The following is a 26,737-nucleotide window of genomic DNA, read 5'->3' on the forward strand; positions in this document are numbered from 1 at the left end:
ACTATATATAATCTCAATAATAAAAGAAGAAAAAATTTTAAAAGGAAATGTCATCTGGCAATAGCCATCCCTCAGTCAAGAATCCAACAGAAAAATTCATGAGGGCAAAGAAAGGAAAGGACCACTCTTCTAAAGGATAGTCCAAATAATTTCTTTCTAAAACCTCAAAGAGTAATGGGGTAGCAGTTCTGATCAGATACATTTACCTTGGCCATTGTTTCTGATACCAAACTGATTCTGAAATGAACATAAGGGAGATAATGTGAATAGAGGATGGAAACAAGGAAATCTCTGTCTGACATACTGTTGTTTAATTCTGGCATTTGACTTGTATTCCATTGATACAGTTCCAAATTCTCTCTCCTGAGTTCAGGCCCTCAGTATCTATTAGGAAAGGGAAAAAGAAACATGTGAGCGGAGTAATTTATTATTTTTATTTTACTTGTGTTTATAATATGCCAAAATACCAGAACTGGATGAACCCTAAAGTTCCTCCATCGAGTCCATAATTATTTAAAAAAAAATAAAAAAAAGCAATTCTCCCTCTCAGTGCACAAAAGAAACTTTCAAAGGAAATCAGAGGAGAACTGAGCTGGAACTGACTGAACTCCTGCGTGGCATACACACAACCGGGGTCTCTTTCAAACAAATTATGAAAATATGCTATTGCTGTCATTGTGTCTGAAGTCAGAGTGCATCAAACTCAGAAGCACAGGATCCCATGGTCTGTCAACCCCGAGCGCCGCTTGTTGGAGCCAAGTCCCAGCTTCATCATCTCAGGGAGAAGAATATCTGCCGAAGAAGAGGATGCTGTCGGACTGTCTGTGCCTGATGAGGAACAAGAACGGGTGGTCGCAGTGCACAAGCTCACTGCCTGCAGCTGACGAGACCATGAAGCCCATGCCAGTGCCTGCAGTGGCCTCAACACCTTCCTCAGTCACCACCACGAAGGACCTGTGCAGAAACTTCTGGGCGTGCAGCCCGGAGTGAGCAGACATTCCTGAGTAGTCTGCATGCGCTCTGAAGGCACTGCGCATGCCCATAGCTTCCAGCACGGGCTGTAGCTCATAGCTCTCTTCCACCTGCATGCGAGGCAGGCGCAGGTCCACTTTCCTTTGCTCCAGGTGTCCGGGGCTGGTCCACTCTAGCAACTTCTCAGGGGATAGTTTATCGATTATCTACAGTTGGAAAAAGAAATGCAAGAACATATTAAAAGCTGCACACTGGCTCCAACCAGCCAGAAAGTATTACTGTTAATAACAAATGCAGAATTTCCAATTCAGTCTGTTGTCTACATAAGACTGTTGTCTGATATTCTCTACTATATTTCCCTATATTACAGTGTCTGTATATAGCATGAGGAGAATTTTTCAAACTAAAAACAAGATATTTAAAATTCTTCATTTCAATTTCTGCTCTCTTCTAGTTTCTATACATGTATGAATATATGTACTCACAGTGAATATCTATTTTATTGTATTTAACTTCACACCACATGTCTCATAAGCTGATAGAGTTAGCTAACAATACTGTCAAGTTGCTATGTGTTAGACAACAGTCAACGCTATCCATCCCCATTACAGACATTTAATGTGTATGAAGCATTCCAATATAAGGTGATAAATTCTGCAGAAAGAAAATTAACTGGGAGCAGAGTTATATGTAGGCTGAAGCTTCAGGCCCAGAGCAGCTTCAGTGAGAGGCCCGAATCCCAGCCCAGAAGCCCATCAGATGAAGGCTGGAGCTTCAGGCCCAGAGCAGCATTGAGTCATGAGCCTCAGACCCAGGAGCATCTTTAGAGGTAGGCCTGGATCAGCAGCATCAGAGGGAGGTACAAGCTTCAGGCACTAAGCAGTATGATGGGAGCCATGAACCTCAGACCTGGGAACAGGGTCAGAGGGAGGTCCCAGCCTCAGCCCCAGAATCAAGGAATGATTTCCAGGAGAAAGACAGTAGTGGATTCCAGCAGTAGCTTCCCGAAATTCCTCTGGGAAAGAGAACCTGTTTCCTAGCCAGCATCCATTGACATTTCTTGGTTGGAGATGATCTGCTAGTACATGGACCACTGAACCCTCATCCCCATCTATGCCTCCAACAGCAGGAGTGTCCACCAGACCTGTAACACCACCTATACTTCAAGGAGTGACCACCTAAGCACTGGCCTACTTCCACCACAAAGAATTTTCACCAGAAACTCTGCTCTACTTGTGCCTGAAGGAGTAGTTAATGGAGCCCAAACCCCCAACTATACCAACTGGAGAGAGAAGCCCTGAATCACAAGCTCCACCTATACCAATTAGAGGAAGAAATGTATAGACACTCAAAAATATAAAGAGCAATATGACACCACTGGAAACTAGTGGTACCACAACAGCAAGACCTGAACATCCAAACACAGATGAAGAAGAAAATGACCTAAGAAATAACTTTATGAGGATAATTGAGGCCTTTAAAGAGGAAATGAAAATTCCCTTAAAGAAATGGAGGAAAACACAAATAAAAAAACGGAAGATATTGACAAATCCCTTAAAGAAAACACAATCAAACAAGTCCAAGACTTGAAAATTGAAATAGAAGCAATAAAGAAAACATAAACTGAGGGAATTCTGGAAATGGAAAAGTTGAGTAAATGATCAGGAACCACAAATGCAAGCATAAGGAACAGAATGCAAGAGATGGAAGACTCTTAGATGTTGAAAATGTGATAAATTCATTGGTAAGAGGGAATTTTAAATCCAACAAATCCTTAATACAAAACATGCAGGAAATATGGGACACCATGAAAAGACCAAACCTAAGAATAATGGGGATAGAAGAAGTCCAAATCAAAGGCACAGAAAATAAATTCAACAAAATCATAGAAGAAACCTTTCCCAAACAAAAGAAGGAAAGGCCTATGAAAATATAAGAGGCATGATGTTACCCTGTGCACAGTCCCCAGTTCTGTGGTACAATTACACAATGAAGTACTACTCAGCAGAAAAAAAAAAAAAAAAAAAAAAACACTGGAATCTTGAAATTGACAGGCAAATGGATGAAACCAGAAGAAACCATCCTGAGTGAGGTGACACAGTCACAAAAAGACAAGTACATTATGTACTCACTCATATATGGCTTATATATGGCTTTTAGACATAAAGCAAAGGATTACCAGCCTACAATCCACACCGACAGAAAAGCTCGGAAACAAGAACCCTACAAGAGACATACATGGTCCCCCACAGAAGGGGAAAGGGACAAGATCTCCTGAGCAATTGGAAGCATGCAGGGAAAGGAAAAGGAGTTATAAGAAAGAGAAGAGAAGAAGAGAAGGGGAGAGGACATGAGGGAGCAGGAAGATTGAGTCTTGGGAAGAATAGAGGAGAGCAAGAAAAGAGATACCATAATAGAGGTAGCTGTTATAGGTTTTAAGAGAAATCTGGCACTAGGGAAATGTTCAGAGATCTACAAGGATGACCCCAACTAACAATTGAAGTAATACTGGAGAAGCTACCTTAAATACCCTTCCCCAATAATGAGATTGGTCACTACCTTATATGCCATCCTAGAGCTCTCATCTAGTAGCTGATGGAAGCAGAAGCAGACATCCACAGCTAAACAGTAAGCCGAACTCCTGGAATCCAGTTGCAGACAAGGAGGAGTGATGAGCAAAAGAGTCAAGACCTGACCAGAGAAACCCATAGAAACTGCTGTCCTGAACAAGGAGGAGCTCATGGACTCAAGTCAGCATAGAACCAACCCAGACCCCCTGAACATGGGTGTCAGTTAGGAGGACTGGGAAGTCAATGGGACCTCTGGTAGTGGATCAGTATTTATCCCTCGTATATGAATGGACTTTGGGAGCCCATTCCACACAGAGGGATACTCTCTCAGCCTAGACAGATGGGGGAGGGCCTAGGCCCTGCTGCAAACAAAATGAGAAACTTTGAAGACTCCCTATGGAAGGCCTCACCCTCCCTGGGGAGCAGAAAGGAAATGGGATGAGGGTTGGTGGGGAGGGCAGGAGGATGCGGTAACTAAGATTGACATGTGAAACAAGCTTGTTTCAAATTTAAATTTAAAAAATTATTTAAAAAAAAAGAAAATACAAAAGACAGAACACCAAATAGACTTGTCCAAAAAAAGGTCCCCTAGCCACATAATAATCAAAACAATGAACATACAGAATAAAGGACAAATATTAAAAGCTGCAAAGGAGATAGGCCAGGTAACATATAAAGACAGGCCTATCAGAATTACACCTGACTTATCAATTAAAACAATGAAAGCCAGAAGGTCCTGATCAGATTATCCACACACTAAGGGACCATGGATGCCAGCCCAGCAAAATTTTCAATAACCATAGATGGAGAAAATAATATATTCCATGATAAAAACCAAATTTAAAAAATACCTATCCACAAACCCAGCCCTACAGAAGGAACTATCAGGAAAATGCCAGACCAAGGAAATCATCTATGTCCACAAGAACACAGGAAATAGATGAGCTTACAGCAGGAAATACGGAAGAAGGTAACTGAACACACAGTGCCATCACCACCAACAAAAACTAAAATAACATGAGCTAGCAATACTGCTCATTAATATAAATGGTCTCAGTTCACCTATAAAAAGACAGAAGCTAACAGACTGAATACAAACACAGGATTCCATCCTTCAGGATATATGAAACATACCTCAAACTCACAAACAGACATTATTACCTCAGAGTAAAGGGTTGGGAATTTTAACTAAATGGACCCAAGAAACAAGCTGGGGTAGCTATTCTAATATCTAACAAATTAGACTTCAAACTAAAATCAATCAAAAAAGTTAAAGAAGAGCATTTCATATTCACTACAAGAAAAATCCATCAAGAGGAAATCTCTATTTTGAACATCTATGCCCCAAATACAAGGTACCAACACTTGTAAAAGAAAGATTCCTGAAATTTAAATCAAGCCATAAACACTGCTAGTGGGAAACTTCAACACCACATTCTTACCACTTGACAGATCTGCCAGGCAGAAGCTTAACAGAGAAATAATGGAACTAACAGATGTTATGACTCAAATGAACTTAACAGAAAGGTAAAGAACATTCCACCCAAACACAAAAGAATATAGACATAAAGCAAAAGATACCCAGCCTACAATCCACAACCCCCAGAGAAGCTAGAACCCTCTTCCAAATATGGAAGCAGATGCAGAAATCCACAATTAACTAATGGGCCAAGATCCTGGAGTACAATTCAAGTGAGGGAGGAGCGACAATATGAACAAAGGAGTCAAGACCATGATGGGGAGACCCATAGAATCAGCTGACCCGAGCTAGTGAGAGATCACTGACTCAGATCTGACAAATGCAGAACCTGCGTAAGACCGAACTAAATTCCCTTAATATAGGTGACAATGATGCAACTGGTACAATATATGAGGCCACTGGCAGTGCGTCCAACATCTAACTCTAACGCTCAAACTGACTTAGTGGAGTCCATTCTGTATGGAGAGATACCTTGCTCAGCCTAGACACAGGGGTTTGGGGGGTGGAGAGCTGCCTTGGTCCTGCCTCAACAAGATGATGGGATAGACTTAGTAGACTTCCTAGGGGAGGCCTTACCCTCTCTGAGGAGTAGATTGGAAGTGGAGGGGTATAGGGGGGAAGCAGGAGAAGAGGGGGGGACTGGGATTGGAATGTAAAAAATAAATTAATAAAAAAGAAAATAATTAGCAATTGCTATGAATTTCAAACTAGGCACCTTCCTTACTGTATTCAATGTTGGAACTGCTGATATGACTAACAAAGCCAGTTTTCTCCTGATTCACCTCATTTCAGTGATGCCCAGAAAGATGCTTTAGTATCAGAATGTGTGTATGTGTGTGTTTGTGTGTGTGTGTGTTTCTTTCTCTCTCTCTTTCTGTCTCTCTGTGTGTGTGTGTGTATTTCTCTCTTTCTCTCCTCTCTCTCTCTCTCTCTCTCTCTCTCTCTGTGTGTGTGTGTGTGTGTGTGTGTGTGTGTGTAAAGCTCCAATACATGTTTCACTTTGTTCCAACTTATAAAGCTGTGAGCAAAGCCCCATAGCACAAATTAAGTTTACTGAATGCCTCCTATGCAATCCATGTGTTCTAGGCTGCACTTCCTGAGCCACCAGAAAATGTCACCTATCAAGTCCCAGGGAGGCCAATTTCACAGATGAGAATGCTGAAGAACAAGGAAGTTAGGAGGGTTTGTAGTTTTAAAACAACTTTAAAAATATGTATTTGAAACTACATATTCCTGGTGTCCAGAATACAAAACACTAGCCTTGTAATTGTTTTGAAAAGAAATGGGTGGACCTACGTCAAGAATAAGGTTCAAAGAATAAATTCAAAATCCAAGGACTTTGCTAAACTGCATGCAAAAGTTCCATATATATGCAATATGGTTTTCCAGGCAAAGAGTTCATAGACATTAATGACTCCTCAAAATGGTATAGATTCCTTAGAACCTACACTACTTAAAATATTCATTTTGCTCAGCTCAACACAACTGCAGTCTAGTTATTCTCAACAAAGTCTATTCCTCAATAGAGATCAGCTGGTAGCCACTTTCACAGAGAAATGCTTCCCAAGTGGCATAGCTAGGCATCAAATTCTGTTCAGAAGCCCTGTTCCCAGGTTCCCCAGTACAAAGGATCCAATATAGAATGTTTTTAAAAAATGGTATAGGCCAGGAAATGCCAAGATTTACCTTCTCCAGACCATCTATGTCATTGGGCAGAAGCACAAACATGCTGAGGTCGTTGTTTTTATATGGAATGCCCACAATTTTGGCCTGCAGGTCCTCTAAGAGTCTGAAGCTGAAAGAGCCACACTGGGTCATCATCTGCACAGGTTTACTTGTGCTCTGCAACGAATAAGCAGAGGCAAACACATTAATACCGAAATCACATGGCACCCAAGTAGCCAGTGAAAATAATACAGCTTCCAATAGCGTCAAGGATCTGAGTTACTGAATTTTAACTAAATGACTGCATGTGCCAGATGTGAACAGACCACACATATAAAGGACCATACCTTATTCAGCCAGAAGTCCTCCTCCTTGGTGTGTTCTTTCTTAAACCCCCTGTCCCACAGGCCTTTAAAATAAACGGTATTAATGAGCACCAGCTTGGTAGAGCTGTTAAAAGAGCCTTCTGGAAACTGGTCCTTGACTTTTTCTGAAAACAGAGAAACAGAAAAGACTGGTCCATCTTGCAATTCGCAAACTATATGTGTGTCGGGTATGGACGCAGGTGGACTTGGACAGCCATTAACACTGCAGCAAGTCAACACCTTGTGCACCAAGGATTTGCTGGCAGTCAACAGGGAAATTCTCATATAGTCTCTGTTTCCATGAAGTTGTACTTAGTATCAACTAAGAAATCTTTGGCAACTTATTTATACAATCTGTGCCTCAGTTTCCACATTTACAAAATAGAAACATAACATGCCTCTTGGAGTTGCTTAAATGAATAAGTGCTTTAACATGTATATACATGTTATTTTTACCTGGCATGCCTTCTGCACTGTTTCAGATTTTATTCTTCCCTTGTGATTCAGAAATGATTTATAAGAAACAGAATTTGAAGTGTATGTATGAGGGGGTACTCACCTGTGCACACCAAAGTTCAACATCAAATTGCCTCCCTCTGTCATACACCACCTTGACAAAGATGCTCCCTGAACCAGGAATTCACGAATTTAAGGAGGCTAGCTGGCCAGAAAATGTCTACATCTTTCCATCCTGAAGCCCCCAATGATCATCACATCTATGCTCAGCTTTTACATAAGCTCTGGGGTCTTAACTCTGGTTTGTACATCTCCTCAGTCCCAGAAACTTGTATTTTGGATTCTTGTTCAGTTCACACTACACTAAATACTGAAAAATTCTGTTAGTGAGGCTTTCCATATGCCCATGTTTTCTGGTTGTTTTATTTCTTTCTTTAAATAAAATACAAAGAAAAACATGTCATGTCACTGTCATGACAAATCTCATTAATAGTGGCAATAGGAAACTGTAGATATTACCTATTTCTCCCCAAGCAGTATTTTCATCTTAATATTTCTCTAATATGTCTAATATGTTTGACTCCTAAAAGAGAATGATGAGAGGAAGGTCGGGGAGATAGTCCTCAAATCATCCCTACAAGATGCTCAAGTGCTAGAGAGTGGCCCTAGCTGCAAGAAGCAAACAGAGCTATGTGTGCCTCACCTAACAAAGAGAGTGAAGACTCTATGCCATTTGCCGTCAGAGCTCCAGACTCAGAAAGAAAAGCTATTATCGCAAAGAATAAGCTAAAGACAAGCATGATGCCAGCCCGAGTACCGTAAAGGTAATGTGATTCACAGCTTGTGCAAGCAACTCCCACTGTTGCATCTCTTCCTGCATTCTAAAACCATCCATCCCCTGAAGTACTCCATCCAACCTGTATGCATATCTTGGTCTGTACCCATCTCTAGCGCCTTCCAAAGCTCATCTATACAGCCACAAGTCCAAAGCTTTGGTCACAGCTGGTAATCACAAAATGCTTTGTGTCGAAAAATCTATCCATACAATACCATTTGTTTGGCTTTCAACCCAGGAATTAATCTTCTTTCGACTTTCATCTGCAGCATTTATAAAATCAACAGGTTCCAGAGATGCATGGTAATATTTTTCAACATAATCTATGTATTTCTTTGGGAGAGACAGGGGAGAAATAGAAAGAGATTGAAGAATTTATTTATCAAGTCCAAATACATGCTAATAAATGTATCTGTTTATTAGGAAAAACTACTGTCAAAATTTGAATTTTTTAGGTCCTCACTCCCTCCGTGGGCTGTCATGTAGGTGCAATGTGATTAAAGCAAAAGTCAGATATAGGCTCCCTAAATTCATAAAGTAACTGCATGTCTGCAAAGCACGCAAGAAAGACTAGTAAAGCAGGACCATGGCAAGCAGCCAACTTGGCAGCATGGCCCCAGGACTCAGTCCTAAAAGGGATATTGGCCATTTTTTGTCATCACTCATACATATGGCAGACACAACAGAACTTACTTGAAGGAAGAGGTATGTTTTCTCTCCAAACAGCCTGTTGCTTATGTTCAGTTCATAACCACTAGGGAATTTTCTTATTTCAGTCAAAAGCTTTTGGAATTGATCATGGACTTCTGTCTTCTCAATCTTCAAAAATGAAGATAAAAACTCAGTGGGTTATCTTGGAAAAAGCCAGCCTAGATTCTCTTCCAAAGGGTTGTGGCTAGAGCCCTTCATCTGGTGAGCAAATCTGAGAGTAAATTAGAAATGTCCATTGGTATCTGGATGTCATCTGGCTTTATACAATCCCAGAAGCTAGTCATATCCAATCAGAACTTCACAGAGAAGCCTCCAGCAGCCCCAACACCACAGATCTGGTTATGGATTTGAGTCTCACTAAGTGATTCATACATTTGTTTTTATCTACCCACAGACTCAATCACTTGAGAAATGTAAATGATCCCCCAGATAATTTCTCACCACTAACACTTGGATATTTCTGTTTTAAACAGCGAATAATAAAAGTGATTCTTCATCAAGTAAGCAGTTATTTACCAGAGCTGCAAATTGAACTAAAATTAAATTTGTCATGTTTTTTTTTAAAAAAAAATTACCAAAATCTTCTGGGTATCTTCTATAGGGTGTACCAGTTGTTGGTCTTGTGCTATAGACATTGTGTGGCAAAGCTGGGTAAGCCAGAACACATTAGAACAGAGAAGAATATTGCCTCATAACCTGTTGAGTGGAGTCCAGTTGTTTTAATTCACAGATGATGCAAAGAGAGGACAGCTTAGTTCTGAAGTGAGTGGTCTACTCCTGGTGCCACATGAGAACTGAAAACCCATTTCTTGTACAACACAATGCCTAAAGGTTTATTCAGTTCTCCATTGTGTCTCTTATTTTCATTTCTCATGCCCAACTGCCTACCACAGACCCAGAAAAACATAGACAGCTGACTTTTGTAAATAATTAATAACTATTTGAAGACATTTGAATTGAAAATGCATATCCACACTGCTCTGGCACTATCTATACAGCTGACCTTTGCCGCCTCCTTGCTGTTATGAGACTAAGTGGCTAGCAATCAGTTTCTGGCTACTTGGGTTGGTAGGGGCATGTGGTGAACAGGTCAGGTGCATCACACCCTGCGGGAATTAAGAGCTCAATGTGCATTAATTTCCTAGTGAGTCATTTGTGACTAAGCTGACCTACAAACAAGGGAAAAGAAGAAAACCCTGTTTTCAAACAGGCTTGGGATTTTAGTTTACACTATCTTGGTAGTGGCCTTGAGTTTGTAAAATCCCAACATCCTATTCCAGAAGTGAACATGATATCTTCATCACAAAACTGACTACATTACAGGCTTGACTGTGTCCCTAAGGTCATCAACCAAATACAAGATCATGTTCCAGAATTATATGTTGTGAAGAAACAAGTCCCAAATCAAACTCATAGGAAAATAGCAAACAGCCACAACACAGACATAAACATTTAGGTGTTCACATCAGCTCTACCATACAGAAAAATTTTCTAGAGGATGCTGGTCCTTGAAAACATGTATAAAATACAGCATCTTCCACAAACGACGCTAGTAAAAACTGAATGGCTACATGTAGAAGAATGCAAATAGTTCCATACTTATCATCCTGCATAAAACTTAAGTCCAAGTAGATAAAAAGAAAACTCAAGATAAAACCAGATATACTGAACCAAATGGGAAAGAAAGTGGGGAATGGCCTTGAATGCATTGACACAGGAGAGAACTTCCTGAACAGGACACCAATAGCACAGGCACTAAGATAAACAGTAAATGAGACCTCATGAAACTGAGAAGCTTTTTTAAGGCAAAGGAAGTATCAATAGGACAAAATTGCAGCCTACAGAATGGAAAAACAATTTCACCAACTCTACATCCAATAAAGGGCTAATATACAAAATATATAAAGAACATAGGAGTTTAGGTATCAACAAACCAAATAGTCCAATTAAAATGGAGTTCGGGTCTAAACGGGGAAGGGAAACACACCTATATTGCTGGTAGGAGTGCAAACTTGTACAACCACTGTGGGAATATTTATGGTAGTTCCTCAGAAGATTGGGAATCAATCTACCTCAAGACCCAGCTATACCACTCTTGGACAAATACCCAAACAAATGTTCCATCTTATCACAAGGACACTTGTTCAACTATGCTCATAGTGGCTTTATTTGTAATAACCAGAAATTGGAAAGAACTTAGATGTCCCTCAAGTGAAGAATGGATCAAGAAAATGTGGTATATTTACTCAGCTGTTTATAAAAAAACTTACGTCATGAAATTTTCATGTATGGAACTAGAAAAATTCATTCCAAGTGAGGTAACCTAGACTCAGAAAGGTAAATATGGCAATGTTCACTTACATGTGAATACTAGCCATTAAGTAAATGACAGCGCACCTACAATCCTACAATCCATATACTGAGAGAGGATAGGTATAAAAGAAAGGGCTAGGAAGAATGGTCTCCCTGGGAAAGGAAAATAGAATATACTTTATAATTAGACTGGGGGTGGGTGTGGATAGGAACAGGAGGATCAGGTGAAGGGGGAGGAGAGACCATTGAAGGCGGGAATGCAGGGAGGGCATTTGAGGGGTGGTATGGGATCATAGTTTAGTGGGAACTCCCTAAAATATGTGGAAGCAATCCTAATGAGGCCTGCTAATAATGGGGAAGACATAGTCCCAACTGTCCATCTCTTGTCACCAAGCAAGGCTTCCAGTAGCAGGACTGGGTTACATTAATTTAGCTCTTGGATAGAGGTGTCCTAACCCTCAAACAATGCAGACTGTTGCGAAGGCAATAGAGTGTTCTCTGCAAACTGACACTGGGCCAAATCGCCAAGGACAACACCCATACAAATCATTAAACGTGGAAAAGTTGAGCTGGTGCAACATGGAAACTTCACCCCTGTGTTTTAGTGCCCCTAGTGTGGGAAGATACACTGCAGGCTACCAAAAGAGAAACATAAACACCAATCCAGACACAAAACATTTGACATACAATCTGTCCTGCCTGTAAGGTATGCTAAGGCAATGTTGGAACAGAATTTGTGGGAGTAGCCAAGCAATGTCTTATTTGACTTAAGGCTCACTCCACAAAATGGAACCCATTGCTGACAATTGGGTGAGCAAGAACCAAAGAATAGATAGCTTAAAGACCTAGGGTAAAACCAAACACCACTGTTCTAAACAGAGGAGTAATAAATGACTCCTAATGGTATTATGCCATACTCCTAGACTAGTGCCTTATTAATTCAACATCAGAGAAGCTTCCCCCTGTAGCAGATGGGAACAGATACAGAGACCCTTTGTTGGACATTATGCAGAGAGTCTTTTGAATACCCAGCTCTAAATGGGATGTCTCCAATAAATCCCTCTCTTCAGAGCTCAAACAACCCTAGGAAGAAGACACGGAAAGAATGTAAGAGACATAGGATGGCGGACATCATGAGAACAAGGAACTTCATCCATGAAACAAGGCTCATATGAACTCACAGAGACTGAAACAGAAATCTCATAGCTGACACAAGTCTGCACCAGGTTCTGCATATATATTATGGCTTCCAGTTTAGTATTTTTAGAGGATTCCTGGGTGTGTGACTAAGTTGGTCTCTTATCATTGTGCCTTCTCTTGGGACTCTTTTCTTTCTGTTGGTTTGCTTTGTTCAGCTTCTATGTGAGGATTCCATTTTATTCTACTATATTTTACTTTCTTATGTTTTGTTGTTTTCATAACTTAGCCCATTCTTTTCTAATAAGAGACAAAAAGAAGAGGACCTGGATAGAAGGGTGGGTGTAGAGGAGCGTGGAGGAGAAGAGGAAGGTAACAGTAAGCAAGATATATTGTATAAGACTCTATTTCAATAAAAGGGAGAAAAAAGAAAACATGTTTAAGAAAGAAGTGATTGCCTATGTTTCAGTTTGGATGAACTAACGCTCATATATTTGATTCACATTTAAATTCACTCCATGGTCAGACAGCTTGTCAGTGCTGAATTGGTGACCCTGAAGATGACTCTACACAATTGTCTCCATATTCCTCAGAAGACAAAAAAAAAAAAAAAAGGCATTAAGAAATCTTGGTAAAAAATTGTTCTGACATTTTTTAAAAGGGCAGTGAAGAAAATGGGGGCGTTATATTATTCAAAAATTAAGTGGCTGAGAATTTTCACCAATATTGAAAAGTATGAGTCCTTTTAACACGAAAATGTTTAATCAGCCATCCATACTAGGTTTTGAGGTAAAATAGTTAAATTAGATAAAGAAAACAAAAATTCTTGTTAAGCTTATTAATGGAATATAATAATTCAGAACCATTTTCATTTTTATTTTATGTCAAAAACTCATAAAAGGACTGCAAGATGGTTCATGAGAAGGTGAATGCCACCAACAAGCCTGGCTTGAGTTCAATCCCTGGGACCCACATATTTAATGAAAGATAAGTGACTCATGAAACTGTACCATGAAATGCATAAATGTTTCATCCCAAAATTACAACAAATCAAAATTACAGTATATAAAAGAAATCCATGATTAGACAATAGTGGTAATTTTTTAAATGAAAAAAAATAAGGCGGTAGATATTAGAACATGAGAGGAGAATCTTCCAGTGGCTGACAGAAACATAAACCTAGAATGCTACACAGTCATTCAAACACAGCAAAGCTGAACAATCTGACAGCATCCACCATGTGTGAATCATTACTAAGGAAACCACAAAGTGATGATGCCAGCAAGCCTCCTACAAAGGGGCTTCATGCTAGCAAAGTTACCTCAGGAAATTTTCCCAACCAGTTCAAGTGAAGGTGAAACGAAGTACACTGAAACCAACAGGGAAGTCCTTGGAACTCACTCCCCACACAATTCCAACAACACAGCATGGAGACTGCAGAGCTGAGCCTGCTCCTAACTCTGCTCCAAGGAGAAGAGAGAAAGAGAAGAATGAAGCATGCTCAGCATTCTGACTTTCAGGAAACCATAGGAAGGAGTCCTCTATGTCTCCTCTGAATTTAAGCTATGACACAAACAAGGTATCTGGGCTCTGAGCCCTTCAGTGGCACTAAAAATCAACAGGGAGAATGACCAAGTAGCAACTTACAAATACCCAACTGTATTACATACACAAGCTTCTCACAGACAATCCCCAGGAAAAATAATGTTTGGGTTTATTTCTTTGTTTGGTAGATTTTTGTACATTTCAACAATTTTATTGAGATATATATCCCATGCTGGGCATAGTGGTACATGTCTTTAATATCAACACTCAGAAGACAGAACCAAGCAGATCTCCGTGAGTACAAAGTTACCATGTTAATTAATATAGCAAGTTCCAGGCCAACTAAGAATATATAGTGAGACCCTGTCTCAACAAAAGAACAGAAAGAAGGAAGGGAGAGAGGAAAGGGGGAAGGATAAAAATGGAGACATGGAGGGAGGAGAAAAGAGGGAGGAAGGAAGGAGAGAAGGAGGGAGGGAGAGAGGGGGGTATGGACACTCAGAAACTCAAAGATCTCCAAGATAAAGATATAAAGACCTCTGAAGACACACATCATAACCAAACTGTCAAGGTCACAAAAAAGGGGACTCTAGAGAATAACTAGAGTAAACAGCTTTTTACTTAATATAATGGAGCCAGAGGTTGTGAGGACCGTGAACAAAGTGTCTTCAGGACATGACCTCTGTATTCATGAACTCACAATAGCTGTAGTTGTCTGCACAAGACCCATACAAGGTTAAGTCAATCAAGGTTCCAGTATAGAGATGGGAGGGTCTCAAAAGCCTCAAGCCCTAGTTCAGAAGCTATTAACAGTTGATGGATTCTAGGGAAGGAAGAGTCAGCCTTCTCTAAAGTCACAGTGATCCAGTGGAGTAATCTAAGAGGACTTGGAGAAGGGAGGGCGAATGTGATCAAACACACTGTATACATGTATGAAACTTTTGAAGAATTGACAAAATATACATATTTAAAATATGCAATAAGTTCATTTGAAGAGTCTAGTGTTATTTTGATGCTAACACAACAAAAATGTTCAAGAAAAACATTTCTGACATCATTCATAACATTTTTAAAACTAACAAAATATTAGTAAACCAAATGTGTTTAATTTTAAAGTATTGTAGAAACAGAAAATCAAGACAGAGTACATGCATTCACAGATGCCCAAGGGCTGTAAGGCCATGGAATTTTTAAGTATTAATCTCTTTGGACAGTTGTATGAAATTATAAAATGAACCTGTAATCACTATTAATAGTGACAAATGTTGTACAGTCCCTTTAGCAAATGGCTTGGTATAAATGATTTTTTATTAACATTTTCACACAGATGTGAACCTCGTGTTAATATAAGCTCCCTAGTAATTATACTTTAAAGGTTAAAAAAGAAAAACAGATAAGTAGCTAAAGAAAATGTCAGAGTCAGACACATACACACAATTAAACACAACTCAACCATTAAAACATCTTGTCCCTTGAGATGACATGAAATAACTAGGAGGATTCTATGTTGCATGAAATAAGTCAAGCATTAAAAAAAAAAGCAAACATTGTCCCACTCATGTGGAGAACCAAAAATTATTGTTCTCACAGAAGTAGAAAATAAAATGTTGTTCACCAGGGGGAGATAAAAGGAAAGAATTCAATGGAGAAATGCTGGTCAAAGGATATGTGTTTAGACTCAGACAGAGGGATTTTTTTAATCATGTCTAATATAGACAACAGTTGGTAAGTACTTTTTAAGGCCTGAGGATGAAGGAGAAATGATAAGCTGAGATAGAGAAATGAGAAATGGGGATGAGTACTGATGGCTATGGAGATAGAGTCACTTTAGCGCAATAACAATATTCTAATAGTGATCCTGATGGTCACACAATTCTGTAATTTTACAGAACCACTAAATTGTACAACTGAAATAGGTAAATTTCAGAATACATGGATTATGGTTCAATAAATCTGTTTTCAAAGAAATCAAAATAAAGAAATTAATATTTTATCTAATCTGAAATATCTAGAATGACATTTCAGTATATAAATATAAGAAAAATAATGCACATGTTCCTATATGACAGATACCATACTGTTTTAACACACAACACATAAAATTAATCATTTCTATGTGGATATTTCAAACTAAGCTCCTGAAGTATAGCAAATATGTTATACCTTTAGCATATCTCAAGTCAAGCCAGATGCATTTCAAGTTCTCACTTGACTTAGCACCACCCACAAACCAGGAGACTAGTGTCATTTCCCTTACACTGGGAGAGGTACTCATTGTATTATTCCTTCTACCTCCCTCACAGCCTTGAGATTTTAATATAACATTGGACCAGAAAGGTGCAGAATATTCTGAATTCATGTGATCATCAAGTAGTACACATCAGCTGCCACTGGACTTTACTCATCTGTTTATTCATCTAGCAATGAGGAGATTGGAATTATCTGACCTCTCGAATGTGCCCCAGCTCCAGTCTCATAAGTACCTCTACTCTGTGTGTCCTCAGTTCCCAAAGCATCCTGGGGAAGGGACAGAACTGGCTCATGGTTGAAGAGGGCAGGTTATACCTGCCCTAAGCTGAAAGGCAGCTTCCATCCAATCATAAATCTCTTCACCTGGGATAAGGGCATCTGTCCCAGATGAGATGCCTTGTGTAATCTGCAGGAAGGTTCTGCAGGGACTAATGTGCCAAGAAAGAAAAGTACTCTGCATATTTCAATTAAGTGCCCATGGGAGCAGCCACTTAACCTATCTCAGTTAAAAATCCCATAGAAGGAAGCCCAAGTTCACAACTGGAATCGGGCCACCCAGACAATCAAGCATTGTGGGATTGTGAAGTGAACAGCTCACAATGTTGGGAGGTTGAAAGAATGACTTTCTGAGAGGTGCTGGGTTGTGATTACAGTCAGAGCAATTGTGCCTTCTGAGAGTTCTTACCACCTCCAGATGCTAACCCTGACCTAATGGGCCCCATCCCACCCATATTTGGTAAGATCAAGCAAGAAATACCAGAACACTAGATCGGGAAGATGACCTGTCCCTGTGCTGATAATATTTAAGAAAATTTTAGCAAAAGGGGCAAAATTCAGTTTAGCAATAATATTGTTTACAGCTCCCACCAGTACTGAGTTAAATATAGGATCTAGATGATTCTATTGGAAATGTCAGAGGACTAAATAAAGGAAATGATTTTCCAGAGTCCCATAGTCCTAACATGCCCAAAACAAAACTCGACCCAATTCTCTGTAACTCTACAGCTGTTATAGAACTTCTTTTCACTGTGTCAGGATTCATAGTGGCTGATGTCTGTTAAAGTTATGATTTCCTCTTGTTATTGAGAATTTACTGTTTGTGCGCAGTTCAAATGCTGTGATTGGACATGGTATTTTCCTCCAGGGAGTTTATGTTCTAAAAGTCTAACCCTGGTATAGTAATGTTAAGAGGTAGTGAAACACTTACGAGAGCTTGTAGGAAAGGTGATTAAGTCACCAAAGGCACCTCCCTGAGAGGAGATTAATGGTAGTCTCCCAAAGTAAGTTAGTTCTCTGAGAGTTGATTTTACAAAGCAAGGCCAGCATACAAGCTTAGCCCTTTCTGTGTGTCACCGGTGTCCATCTCCTTCTGTTTGTCACCGGTGTCCATCTCCTTCTGTGTGTCACTGGTGTCCATCTCCTTCTGTGTGTCACTGGTGTCCATCTCCTTCTGTGTGTCCATCCCCCTTCTGTGTGTCACTAGTGTTCATCCCCTAATCCTCTATATTATAATGTGTTCCAGAGAAAGCTCCATGGAAACCAAACACATAAAGACATTCAATCTAGAACTTTCAACCTCCAAAACCATGAGCTAACTAAACCAGCTCTTATTTATAAAGCTTCCAGACTCTGGTACATTGTTATAGCAACAGAAAATAAACTAATATGCCAAGTAATATTATTTGGCTACTGCTTCATAGTAAATGAAGTGTATTATACCTTCTATGTTTTTCCTAGTGCGTCTCTTTGTTGATCCTACACCTCAAAAGTAATCCCATTAGAGTATAAAACACAAGCCCACCTCCTTCTCTGCAGACCTTATTCTGGAGCTTCCTGTGCCTTTTTCAGAGTAAAGTACCTGGTAGAGAAAGAACATTGTCATTGTCAGAATAGAGAGAAATTTCATATAGCCAATGGATGGCACGAGTCTTTTCAGGGCTGTACAGGCAGCAGAATCTCCTTAATAAACCAGGAAAATATCTAGGTTGCCCAATGATCTCTTCCAAGGAGCCTAGTTATGGGCTCACTTAAGTCTTCATCTACCTTATGTCAGGTAGACCAAATAGAAATCACATAGGTGATCACAGTGGCTTTGAGCTTTCATAATCCTTCTTTATATATGAGAATAATGACTTTTGACAAGGACCCTCATCACACTCCCACCTAAAGGAATTCCAAGCATCAAAGAGAAAATGCTATTGTGGCATCTAGAGAGGGAAGAGACCTTTCCTGACAGACCTGAAATTGCTCGACATCTTCATCTTCTGTTTTCTGACTAGTATGTCAAGATGAGCACATTTTCAATGCTAGAATAGAGGGTTAAACCCCCAAACCAAATCTGCCTGAAAAATCAAAGGAAACTCCCCACCTTCTGTAACTCAGAGGCAGTGGCTCCTCTGGTCCCCATGAGGATCATGCCAATGGCTGTTGAGATGCCCACAGGAGAAAAGAAGACGTTGCCATCATTTGTTTTATCCAGCTTTTTGAAAAGATCAAACCCGAACTGTGCCGTTGCTGTGCCTAGTGAGTCCATGATGGTTTCCAAGCAATCTAGAACAGCGATAACAATCAACACAGCATCTGGACTGGGTTCCTTTATGCTGTGGTCACACCTTCCTTAATTTATCCAGAACACTGATGTCTGGGGCCCTCTCTGAACAGCTCCCTGATCCTTGCTCCTGTTCCCATGGCAGGAGACGTAAGTCACCTGAGGCTCTAGCTCCATCCAGTAGTTGTCAGTTTTCATTTCCCCAGGAGGTAGGGTAATGCCCTAATGGTTTTCTCCTCTTGTTTATCCATAGCCAGAATCTGCTTCCCACCTCCACATCTTACAATAAGCGTCTCTGAACAGACCCACCCTTGACTTGTTGGCGAGCAGCTTACCCAGCTGCCCAGCAAGCGCAGAAATCATTATCCTCACAATCAAGCAATGCTCTCCAATCCAGATTCATTATACCAACAACAGTTGTATTCTTATCTGACAGTCCCCATGTCTCAACAGACCCAAATACAGTCCAGAGAAGCAAAAATATTAAGTCCCCTAACCCCTGATTCCTAACCCCACAAAAAGTAGTCTATGAACTGAATTGTCTCCTAAAGAGCAGTGCGGTATCCATAGTCACGGATTATTAGGTGGTGTAGTTTTATTTTCTTGCACTTTTCGTTTTTTGCAGTGAAAATCTTACTGTTATTAAGTAACAAAAAATAATTTTCAAAGAGCAACTAATATTCAACAAAAATAAACAAGTACAAATGTGCTTTATTTCTTTTTCTTTAGCATTTGTTTCATAATGTCTTTTAAAGAAAACCACATAAGAAGAAAGTGAAGGAAGCAGCTGGCAGCCCTCACACTCTACATCTCATTCCTGCTAGGAAATCCCACCCATCAGCCTGCGTTCACTGTTAGAAGTTCCCTCTCAGTTCCTTTACAGGGAATCCTTACTCAGGAACAAAAGGATTTAACTCACTGACACACTGGATGGAGAAGATGGCTTGCATTGGCCATTTGGGCACTGAGATAAATAAAACTCACCTCAAGAAGAGTCTCTGAACAATAAAATAGATTTATTTCAAACTAGCAAGCATTCTCATTCTCAAAACACAGGCTCTTAAGCTGGACCTGAGGAAGAACTTACCTGGCTCTTGAAGGGACAGAAGTGGCTGGACAAGCGACTAGGAAGCTATGTAAAGTGAGCAGCTGAGGTCTTTAATTTATAGCACTCTCTGCCTCTCCCTAGTCATTACAGTTTGTCTTTCCAGTGAAACAGCCTCTGGTTTCTCAATGGCAGTTTCCCTAATAAAAATAGCACACAGGGTTTATGAGAAAACTGACAGCTTTATTTTCCTTATGGCCATGAAGTCATGTACTTAAATACCAGCAACTGCATTATCCACTTCAACCCAAATAATGTGTGCTCAGAGACACAGGAAGTAAACTTCTTCCAGATCCTTCTGACATGGTACTGGGAAACCAAGGATAAAGACATTCAAATCAACCAGAGAACAAAACAGGATTGAAGGCAGATGTTCCAACTGGGACTAGAGGACGGAACTTCAATGGCCAGGCCTAGGCAATCATGACACAAGAGGCAAGTGAACAAGCCAGGAGAGGCTTTCCATCATTAAATGATAGCAGGGTGTTCTGGGAGGAAAGACTCTGTAGAGCGGCAGTTTTATACCCTAGAAATACATCACACCCCTGAGGGACTTGAGCATCTGTGCCCAGACCCTGACCTAGAAAGAGTAAGCCTCTGTGTGGTGAGAGCCAGAACTAGCTCTGAGTCATCCAGGAGGGCAGGGTTGATACACAGACGAGGCTGAGCACAACTTGTTTATGTAGGTTAATGAAGACACCAGTTAAAGCACGCTTTATTTTACCACAGACCAACAGTGTTGGGCCCTGACAGGCCATTCAGTATATGAAGCTCTAGTTTGTGGTTTTATTATTTTGTGGTACCAAATGCAAATAAGATTAAAGAACGTAATTGTGCTAGGCATGAGATAGAATAAAAGAGAAAAGTCTGGGCATGCAACTTCAAACTTACAAGCATATGCACGCACAGGCGCGCGCACGCACACACACACACACACACACACACACACACACACACTGCTATTCCCAAATAATTAATTGCTGTTCCATTAATTAAGAAGGCTCCCATCAGAATGAATTCCATAAATAATTATTGACTGTACCATGTACCAGACACTGTGCTAAATACTAGTACTTCATGAATATTCAACAACCCCATGGGATTCAGAAAAACAATCTACAATCTGTATCTTGGAGAAAGCTGGGTAGGAAACCGTACCTCCAAAGTCCAAATTTGCCAACCCTGGAACATCCCAACTGGCTTTACCAGTTCATCAAAAGAACAAGAGAAACACTGAAGACTAGACTCAGCTTCGCTCTTAATCAGGGGTGTGAGGGTTTGTAGTCATTGCTGAGCCCTCCTGGGAGGACGATGTTAGCTCCAGTGAACCTGATAATGGGCCTTCAAAGAGAGCGAGATGCAGCCTTGAGGCAGAGCTCATGTACAGACCTGTCTCAATATTCACAATTGGCTTTCTTCATTTCTTAAAATGAAAAAAAAAAGTATGCTCTTTAAAGCAGATTCAAAGCAGTATTTAACTAGCTTCTCCTTTTTAATTGTCACTGGAAATATGCAAATTGAGTACGGTTGAGAAAGAATCAGCATTTGATTATAGTTAACCCTGATATCAGTCAAGTAGAAATGTTAGAGGTTTTCAATTAGTCATGGTTATGGTTAACCCTAATGTCAATGATACAGTAATGTTACAGGTTTTGATGGCATAAAATCATTAAGTCTACAATAATAGTTCATGCTTTAATATGCCTATCCACTTTTATTCTGTAATCCTTTCTCTGTGGCCCCTACACTCACTGCCCCACTGTGGACATACTTCCAAATGCTCTCTGCTTCTGTTGAGAAACATTCCCTCTGCTTTTGCAGGGCAGTTTTGCTGCCCATGACATCAGACACTTCACAGTCCTCTCTGGGAACAGTCATTCATATCCTGGGATCAGAAAGCGCAGTACATTATGGCTGCACCCCACTCTCCGGGCTTCCAAGTCATTTTCCCCTCATTTAATCTTAGGACACTTTCATTATCAAGCTTTCCCAAATAGGATGTCCCTCTGGTCCTGTGCACCTGGCCTCTCTGTCCTTTCTAAGTGCTCCCACCACCCCATAGTGCCTATGCCTCTTTGTGGCACCTCCCATTTCCCTGACCTCCATCAATTTCCTTTAGTGGCTACTCACACAGTCATACATTGAGCATCCCATCGACGGGGCCTGCTCCTATTATAAACTAGTGAACACTGAAATGACTACATGTGGTCACACATTCCCATTACATATTCCCATTATTGTCACAATCTCCAATCATGAGATTCTTTCCATTTCTTCTACTTTATCAGTCTCTTCTTCCTGATTTCAAACATCCTCAGGAAAGAAAATGTTGGTTCCAGTGAACAAAAAGATAAACCAGACAAGCCCTGGAGCAAATGACACTGGATTCCCTATTCTCTCCCATATAGCTCACGGCTCTGTTACAATGTCTACTTATCTATTACTTATACTTACTTATTGTTCTAGATGCTGCTGGTGTCTCAATGAGATTCCTTTCCCAACCTGTACATCTACCCCCTCATGTGCCCTTTACTAAGGTCAGTGGTTCTCATCTGAATGGAATCTACCTATCCAGGAGCTACGTATAACTCAGCTGTGGCTCCCTAGGAAACATGCATAAAAAGATAGATCCCACCCAATTTCTGATTGCCATCCAAGGCTAGTGATATTTAGAACCTTCATCTAAGACACTTCTTATTTCAGTGGGTGGTGGTTAATGCATAACTAGTCAAAGGGCCAAGAATAAATGTTTGTGGCATGCTTGGCCCTAAATGAGGTGTCTATGTCATCCCTTTCTAAGGCTCAGGGAACACTGGGGAGGATAAGACAGAAACAATATAAGAGATAGAGGATGAGGAGACACATAGCAAATAATATCTCCTGGGCCTATTATCGCCATTGCACTCATGTACTTTCTGTAGCTGTGGTTATCTGCATAAGACCCACACAAGATTAGCCCCATCAGCGTGTCGCTGTGAATAGGAGAGGAGTCGGAGACCTCCCCTCTCCCTGAGAGACCATTGCTAGTTAGTGGTTAGTGGGAGAAGCACTGTCATATTCTCCAGTGCCACAGTAACTGGCCCTCACACTCTAGTAAGCAATCTCCCTCCCCATGTTCACACAAGTGATTCTAGTTGAACTCAGCGGGTCACACACGAGAAGACATGCAAGCAGGAAGAGACTTGTGAAAAAGAAAGGTTTAGTCATTAGTGGGGAGGGGGACAAAGGAAGGAATTGGGGGTTAAAATGACTAGCACTCACCATATCCATGTATGAAATTCTGTAATGATTTTTACATGGAAATGAAAGTGCCCAACCACCCCCCCACACACATCATGCGGGACTGTTATGTAGTCTTGGTTCCAGAATTCTCCTGTGGTATCAGAGAATCAAATCTCTAGTGGAAACATACCTATAATTAATGCTTCCCCTTGCCCCAATTTTCTTTTTTCAAAGCATCTCCTCCCTATGGAAAATTGTAAGAAAAAAAATGTTAAGTATTTTTGTCTTTGTTTCCAAGATACTTGACATAAACGTGTTTTTATGCCTAGCCCAAACACCCCATTGTTTTTAAAATTCTTACATATATTTTCCTTTACATAAATTCTTGATTCACTAAGACCTATGAAAAATTTCTCTTTAGATATAGATTTGGGTCCTGTTAAATTAATATTTTTCATTTTTACACATCTTACAAGAAAGTTTATCATCTTTCATATGCCTTGGTAGAGCTCACAGGGAGACAGAAACATATAAAAATAAAAGATTTCTCTTTGCGATTAAAACAAGGAAATTAAAGTGAAACATGACTTGAAGAATTTTTAAACTGTGAGATTTTGGGCATATCATTGCAATTATACTAAGTGTGATCATGATGAAAATGTTGATTACGGTAATGTTTTTCTTTGAATAACTTAGGGTTGATACACAGAATCTAAAAGAAATAACTATGATCCTGGGAGGCAATAAATATTATTGATATGCATGATAAAAAGGAATGCAAAGTCTGTGCATGCCATCACTGCATCCATTCACAACTGTATCAGAGACCCTCAGAAGTGGAATAGGGATCTCAATTAACTGACTACTTAACTAGTTAATTACTCCAGAGAAAAATTACAATGACACCCACAAAAAATTGAAACAGACATATAATTAAAGGGCAAATTAAAAAGAGGATTACTTAAAGCAAGATCAACATAAAAAATCAAATATACTGACAACATATAGTAGAAAATGCTATTATATAGTTTAAAGAACATCAAAAGTCTATTGAACTCTGGATATGATGACACATACCTGTAATCCTGACACTCAGAAAACTGAGACAGGAAGAGGAGTCCAGACTAGCTATACTGGCTATACTGAAAGGACTTTTCTCAAAAAAAAAAAAAAAAAAAAAAAAGGATAAAAGTTATGTGTAGCAAAGTAGCTAGATATACATAGATATACACACTCATCAAAACAGGTTGTACACAACACATACAATTTTGTTACTTAACTTGTAAAACAAAATTTAAAAATCAACATATACTAAGTAAGTTTATGCAAAAAAACTGTATAAACCTTTAAAAGAAAAAAATACAAATAGCTTTAAAGGAGTTAAACAGACAGTAAGTGAAAGCATTGTTCAACTTATTGTTTAGAAAATTCTGTATCTTAAAGATGTCCATTTTCTCCAAATTCATCACTGAAATCTCCTCACAATTCCAGGTTTTATTTCTAAAAACACTGGCAAAGTGATACCAAATTTATAGGAACTAGAAAAAGGCCAAGAGTAGCCAAACCACCTTTCAAGGGCAGGGAGAAGGAGAGATGAACTATCCTAACAGATAGGAAGCCCTGTTGTTAAATAACTAAGCCTGTCTGGTGTTGGGAGGAGTGAGGCTGGGACAGTCACATACAATTGATTTAAGCTGATGCTGCACAGCAATAAGGAAAGAATGGACGTTCCAAAACATTATACTGAGTCCATTAGATACCTAAATGGGGACAAAAAATATTGACTACACTTCCAAATACCATATGCAAATTTCCAGATGCCATAGATTACTGAGCTACAATAAGCCACACAAAAGCACTGGTGATAATACTCAAGATTAGGTGATTCTACTGTATAAGATTTAAACATTTTCACTAATCAGAAGATACTATTGAAGTTGAACATATGTACCCATGACCTGGCCATTCCACCTCAAGTATGCATCTAGTTAAATACATGCAGGGCACCTAAAGTCACATGCACTTAATTCAAAATACCCAGATGCCAGGAAGCCAATTGTACATCAACAGCATTTTCAAAATTAATTGTGATCTATTTACAGTGTGAAAAACTGCAGAAAGTAAAATGGATTGATTTACAAACATTATGTTTGAAGGTAGCTAAGTATAAAAGAATCCTAGTAAGTGATTGTATTTATGTGACTTTCCAAAGTAGCAAAGCTAAACTAGAATGCTACAATTCGAGGAGCAAAGACATAATCAAAAAAGGGCAGGAGGCAGACATTTTGAAGGAGTGTTTTGACTTTTTACTTGGGTAGCAACTACAAACTCCACATTTTGTGACAGTGTTTAAGCTGTACTTGAAATTTCATTTTACCTTTGGTCTTGTATTTTAAAGTAGACTCTCTCGATGTAGCTCAGGCTGTCCTCCCCTTTGCAATTTGCTTACCTCAGCCTCCTGAGAACTGACTGAAGTTCCAGCAGGCACCACCATGTCCAACTACACTTGCATATTTTAATGATTCCATGATGGGAGATGTCATTCTGTAAATATGTTTCTACCAATAGGTAGGCAAGATAGGCGGGACTAGGAGACAATGAGGATAGAGGAAGTAGTAGGGAGGAGAGTCGACTTGTAGAGACTTGAGAGAAAGCGGTCCGGGCCCTCTCTCTGGTAAGATTAGACCATATGGAAATACTTAGATTGATAGAAGTGGGTTAATATTTAAGACAGAGCTAGCCACTAAGAAACTAGTAACAGGCTAATAGCTTTATATCAAATACAGTGTCTCTGTGTGTTATTCGGGGCTGGCATAGCAGTGGGACCAGACCAGCAAGGAAAATTGTTCTTGAAAATTCCATATTAATGTTTTTCCTCACTAAGATAGTTTACATGAAAATGGCCCCCATAGGCTCCTAGGGAATGGCACTGTTTGTAAGGATTAGGAGGTGTGGCCTTTGGAGGAAGTGTGTGTTGGGGCAGGGCATATTGAGGTTTCAAAAAGCTCATTCCAAGACCAGAATTCCTCTCCTCCTGCTGCCTGTGAATCCAGACAAAGAACTCTCAGCCCTTGTCCAGAACCACATCTGCTGGAATGCTGCCATGCTTCCTACTATGCTAATGACAGACTAAACCTCTAAAACAGTAGGCAAGCCCCAATTACATGGTTTAATTTATAAGAGTTGTCTCGGTCATGGTATCTATTCCCAGCAATAGTACATTGACTGAGACACTCACAGAACAACTTGATCAGACACTTTGGCAAGTACTTCACAGTTTTGTTTTGTTTTTTCAATCTTATGAGTCAGGCTAGGAGCTGTCCATGCTTTACTCAAAGAATTTTGAGCGTCTACTCTATATTACATCCATAACTACTACTAAAGTACAGCGGAGGATCTGATTCAAGGATCTTTCTTCACTAAAGTCGCTTTCTCCTGACAAGATATGTACAATACTGTACCAAAAGGCAGTTTCTGCTAGACTGTTATGAATTAATTAAAGGATTGAATTTGTAAAATTATTGCTAGTGACTAATCTTTTGCGAGGGATAGCTCACTAATCA

General features: G+C 39.8%; 1 protein-coding gene across 1 annotated transcript; it reads right to left on the reverse strand.

Annotated features, from left to right (window-relative positions):
- Positions 1-729: 729 nt before the first annotated feature.
- Positions 730-18,852, reverse strand: LOC127236285 (serpin B13). Its single transcript, XM_051203899.1, has 7 exons — positions 18,668-18,852; positions 18,101-18,157; positions 9,037-9,162; positions 8,559-8,676; positions 7,035-7,177; positions 6,709-6,864; positions 730-1,178 (listed from the first exon to the last, which is right to left on the reverse strand). Exons 1-7 carry the CDS (start codon positions 18,830-18,832, stop codon positions 777-779), a joined length of 1,167 nt encoding a protein of 388 aa, XP_051059856.1. The 5' UTR covers positions 18,833-18,852; the 3' UTR covers positions 730-776.
- Between the last annotated feature and the right edge of the window lie 7,885 nt (positions 18,853-26,737).

This window comes from Phodopus roborovskii, unplaced genomic scaffold (assembly GCF_943737965.1).
Source record: "Phodopus roborovskii unplaced genomic scaffold, PHOROB, whole genome shotgun sequence".
In the NCBI taxonomy this organism is placed as follows: Eukaryota; Metazoa; Chordata; class Mammalia; order Rodentia; family Cricetidae; genus Phodopus; species Phodopus roborovskii.

What these genes read in the sequence shown, in the direction of transcription:
- LOC127236285 (XM_051203899.1), bottom strand. Translation starts at nt 18,832, where the DNA reads ATGGACTCACTAGGCACAGCAACGGCACAGTTCGGGTTTGATCTTTTC. An exon ending in AAACATACCTCTTCCTTCAA is followed by an intron (nt 8,677 to 9,036) that starts GTAAGTTCTGTT and finishes TCTCTCCCAAAG; the next exon opens with AAATACATAGATTATGTTGA. An exon ending in AGGACTTCTGGCTGAATAAG is followed by an intron (nt 6,865 to 7,034) that starts GTATGGTCCTTT and finishes TATTCGTTGCAG; the next exon opens with AGCACAAGTAAACCTGTGCA.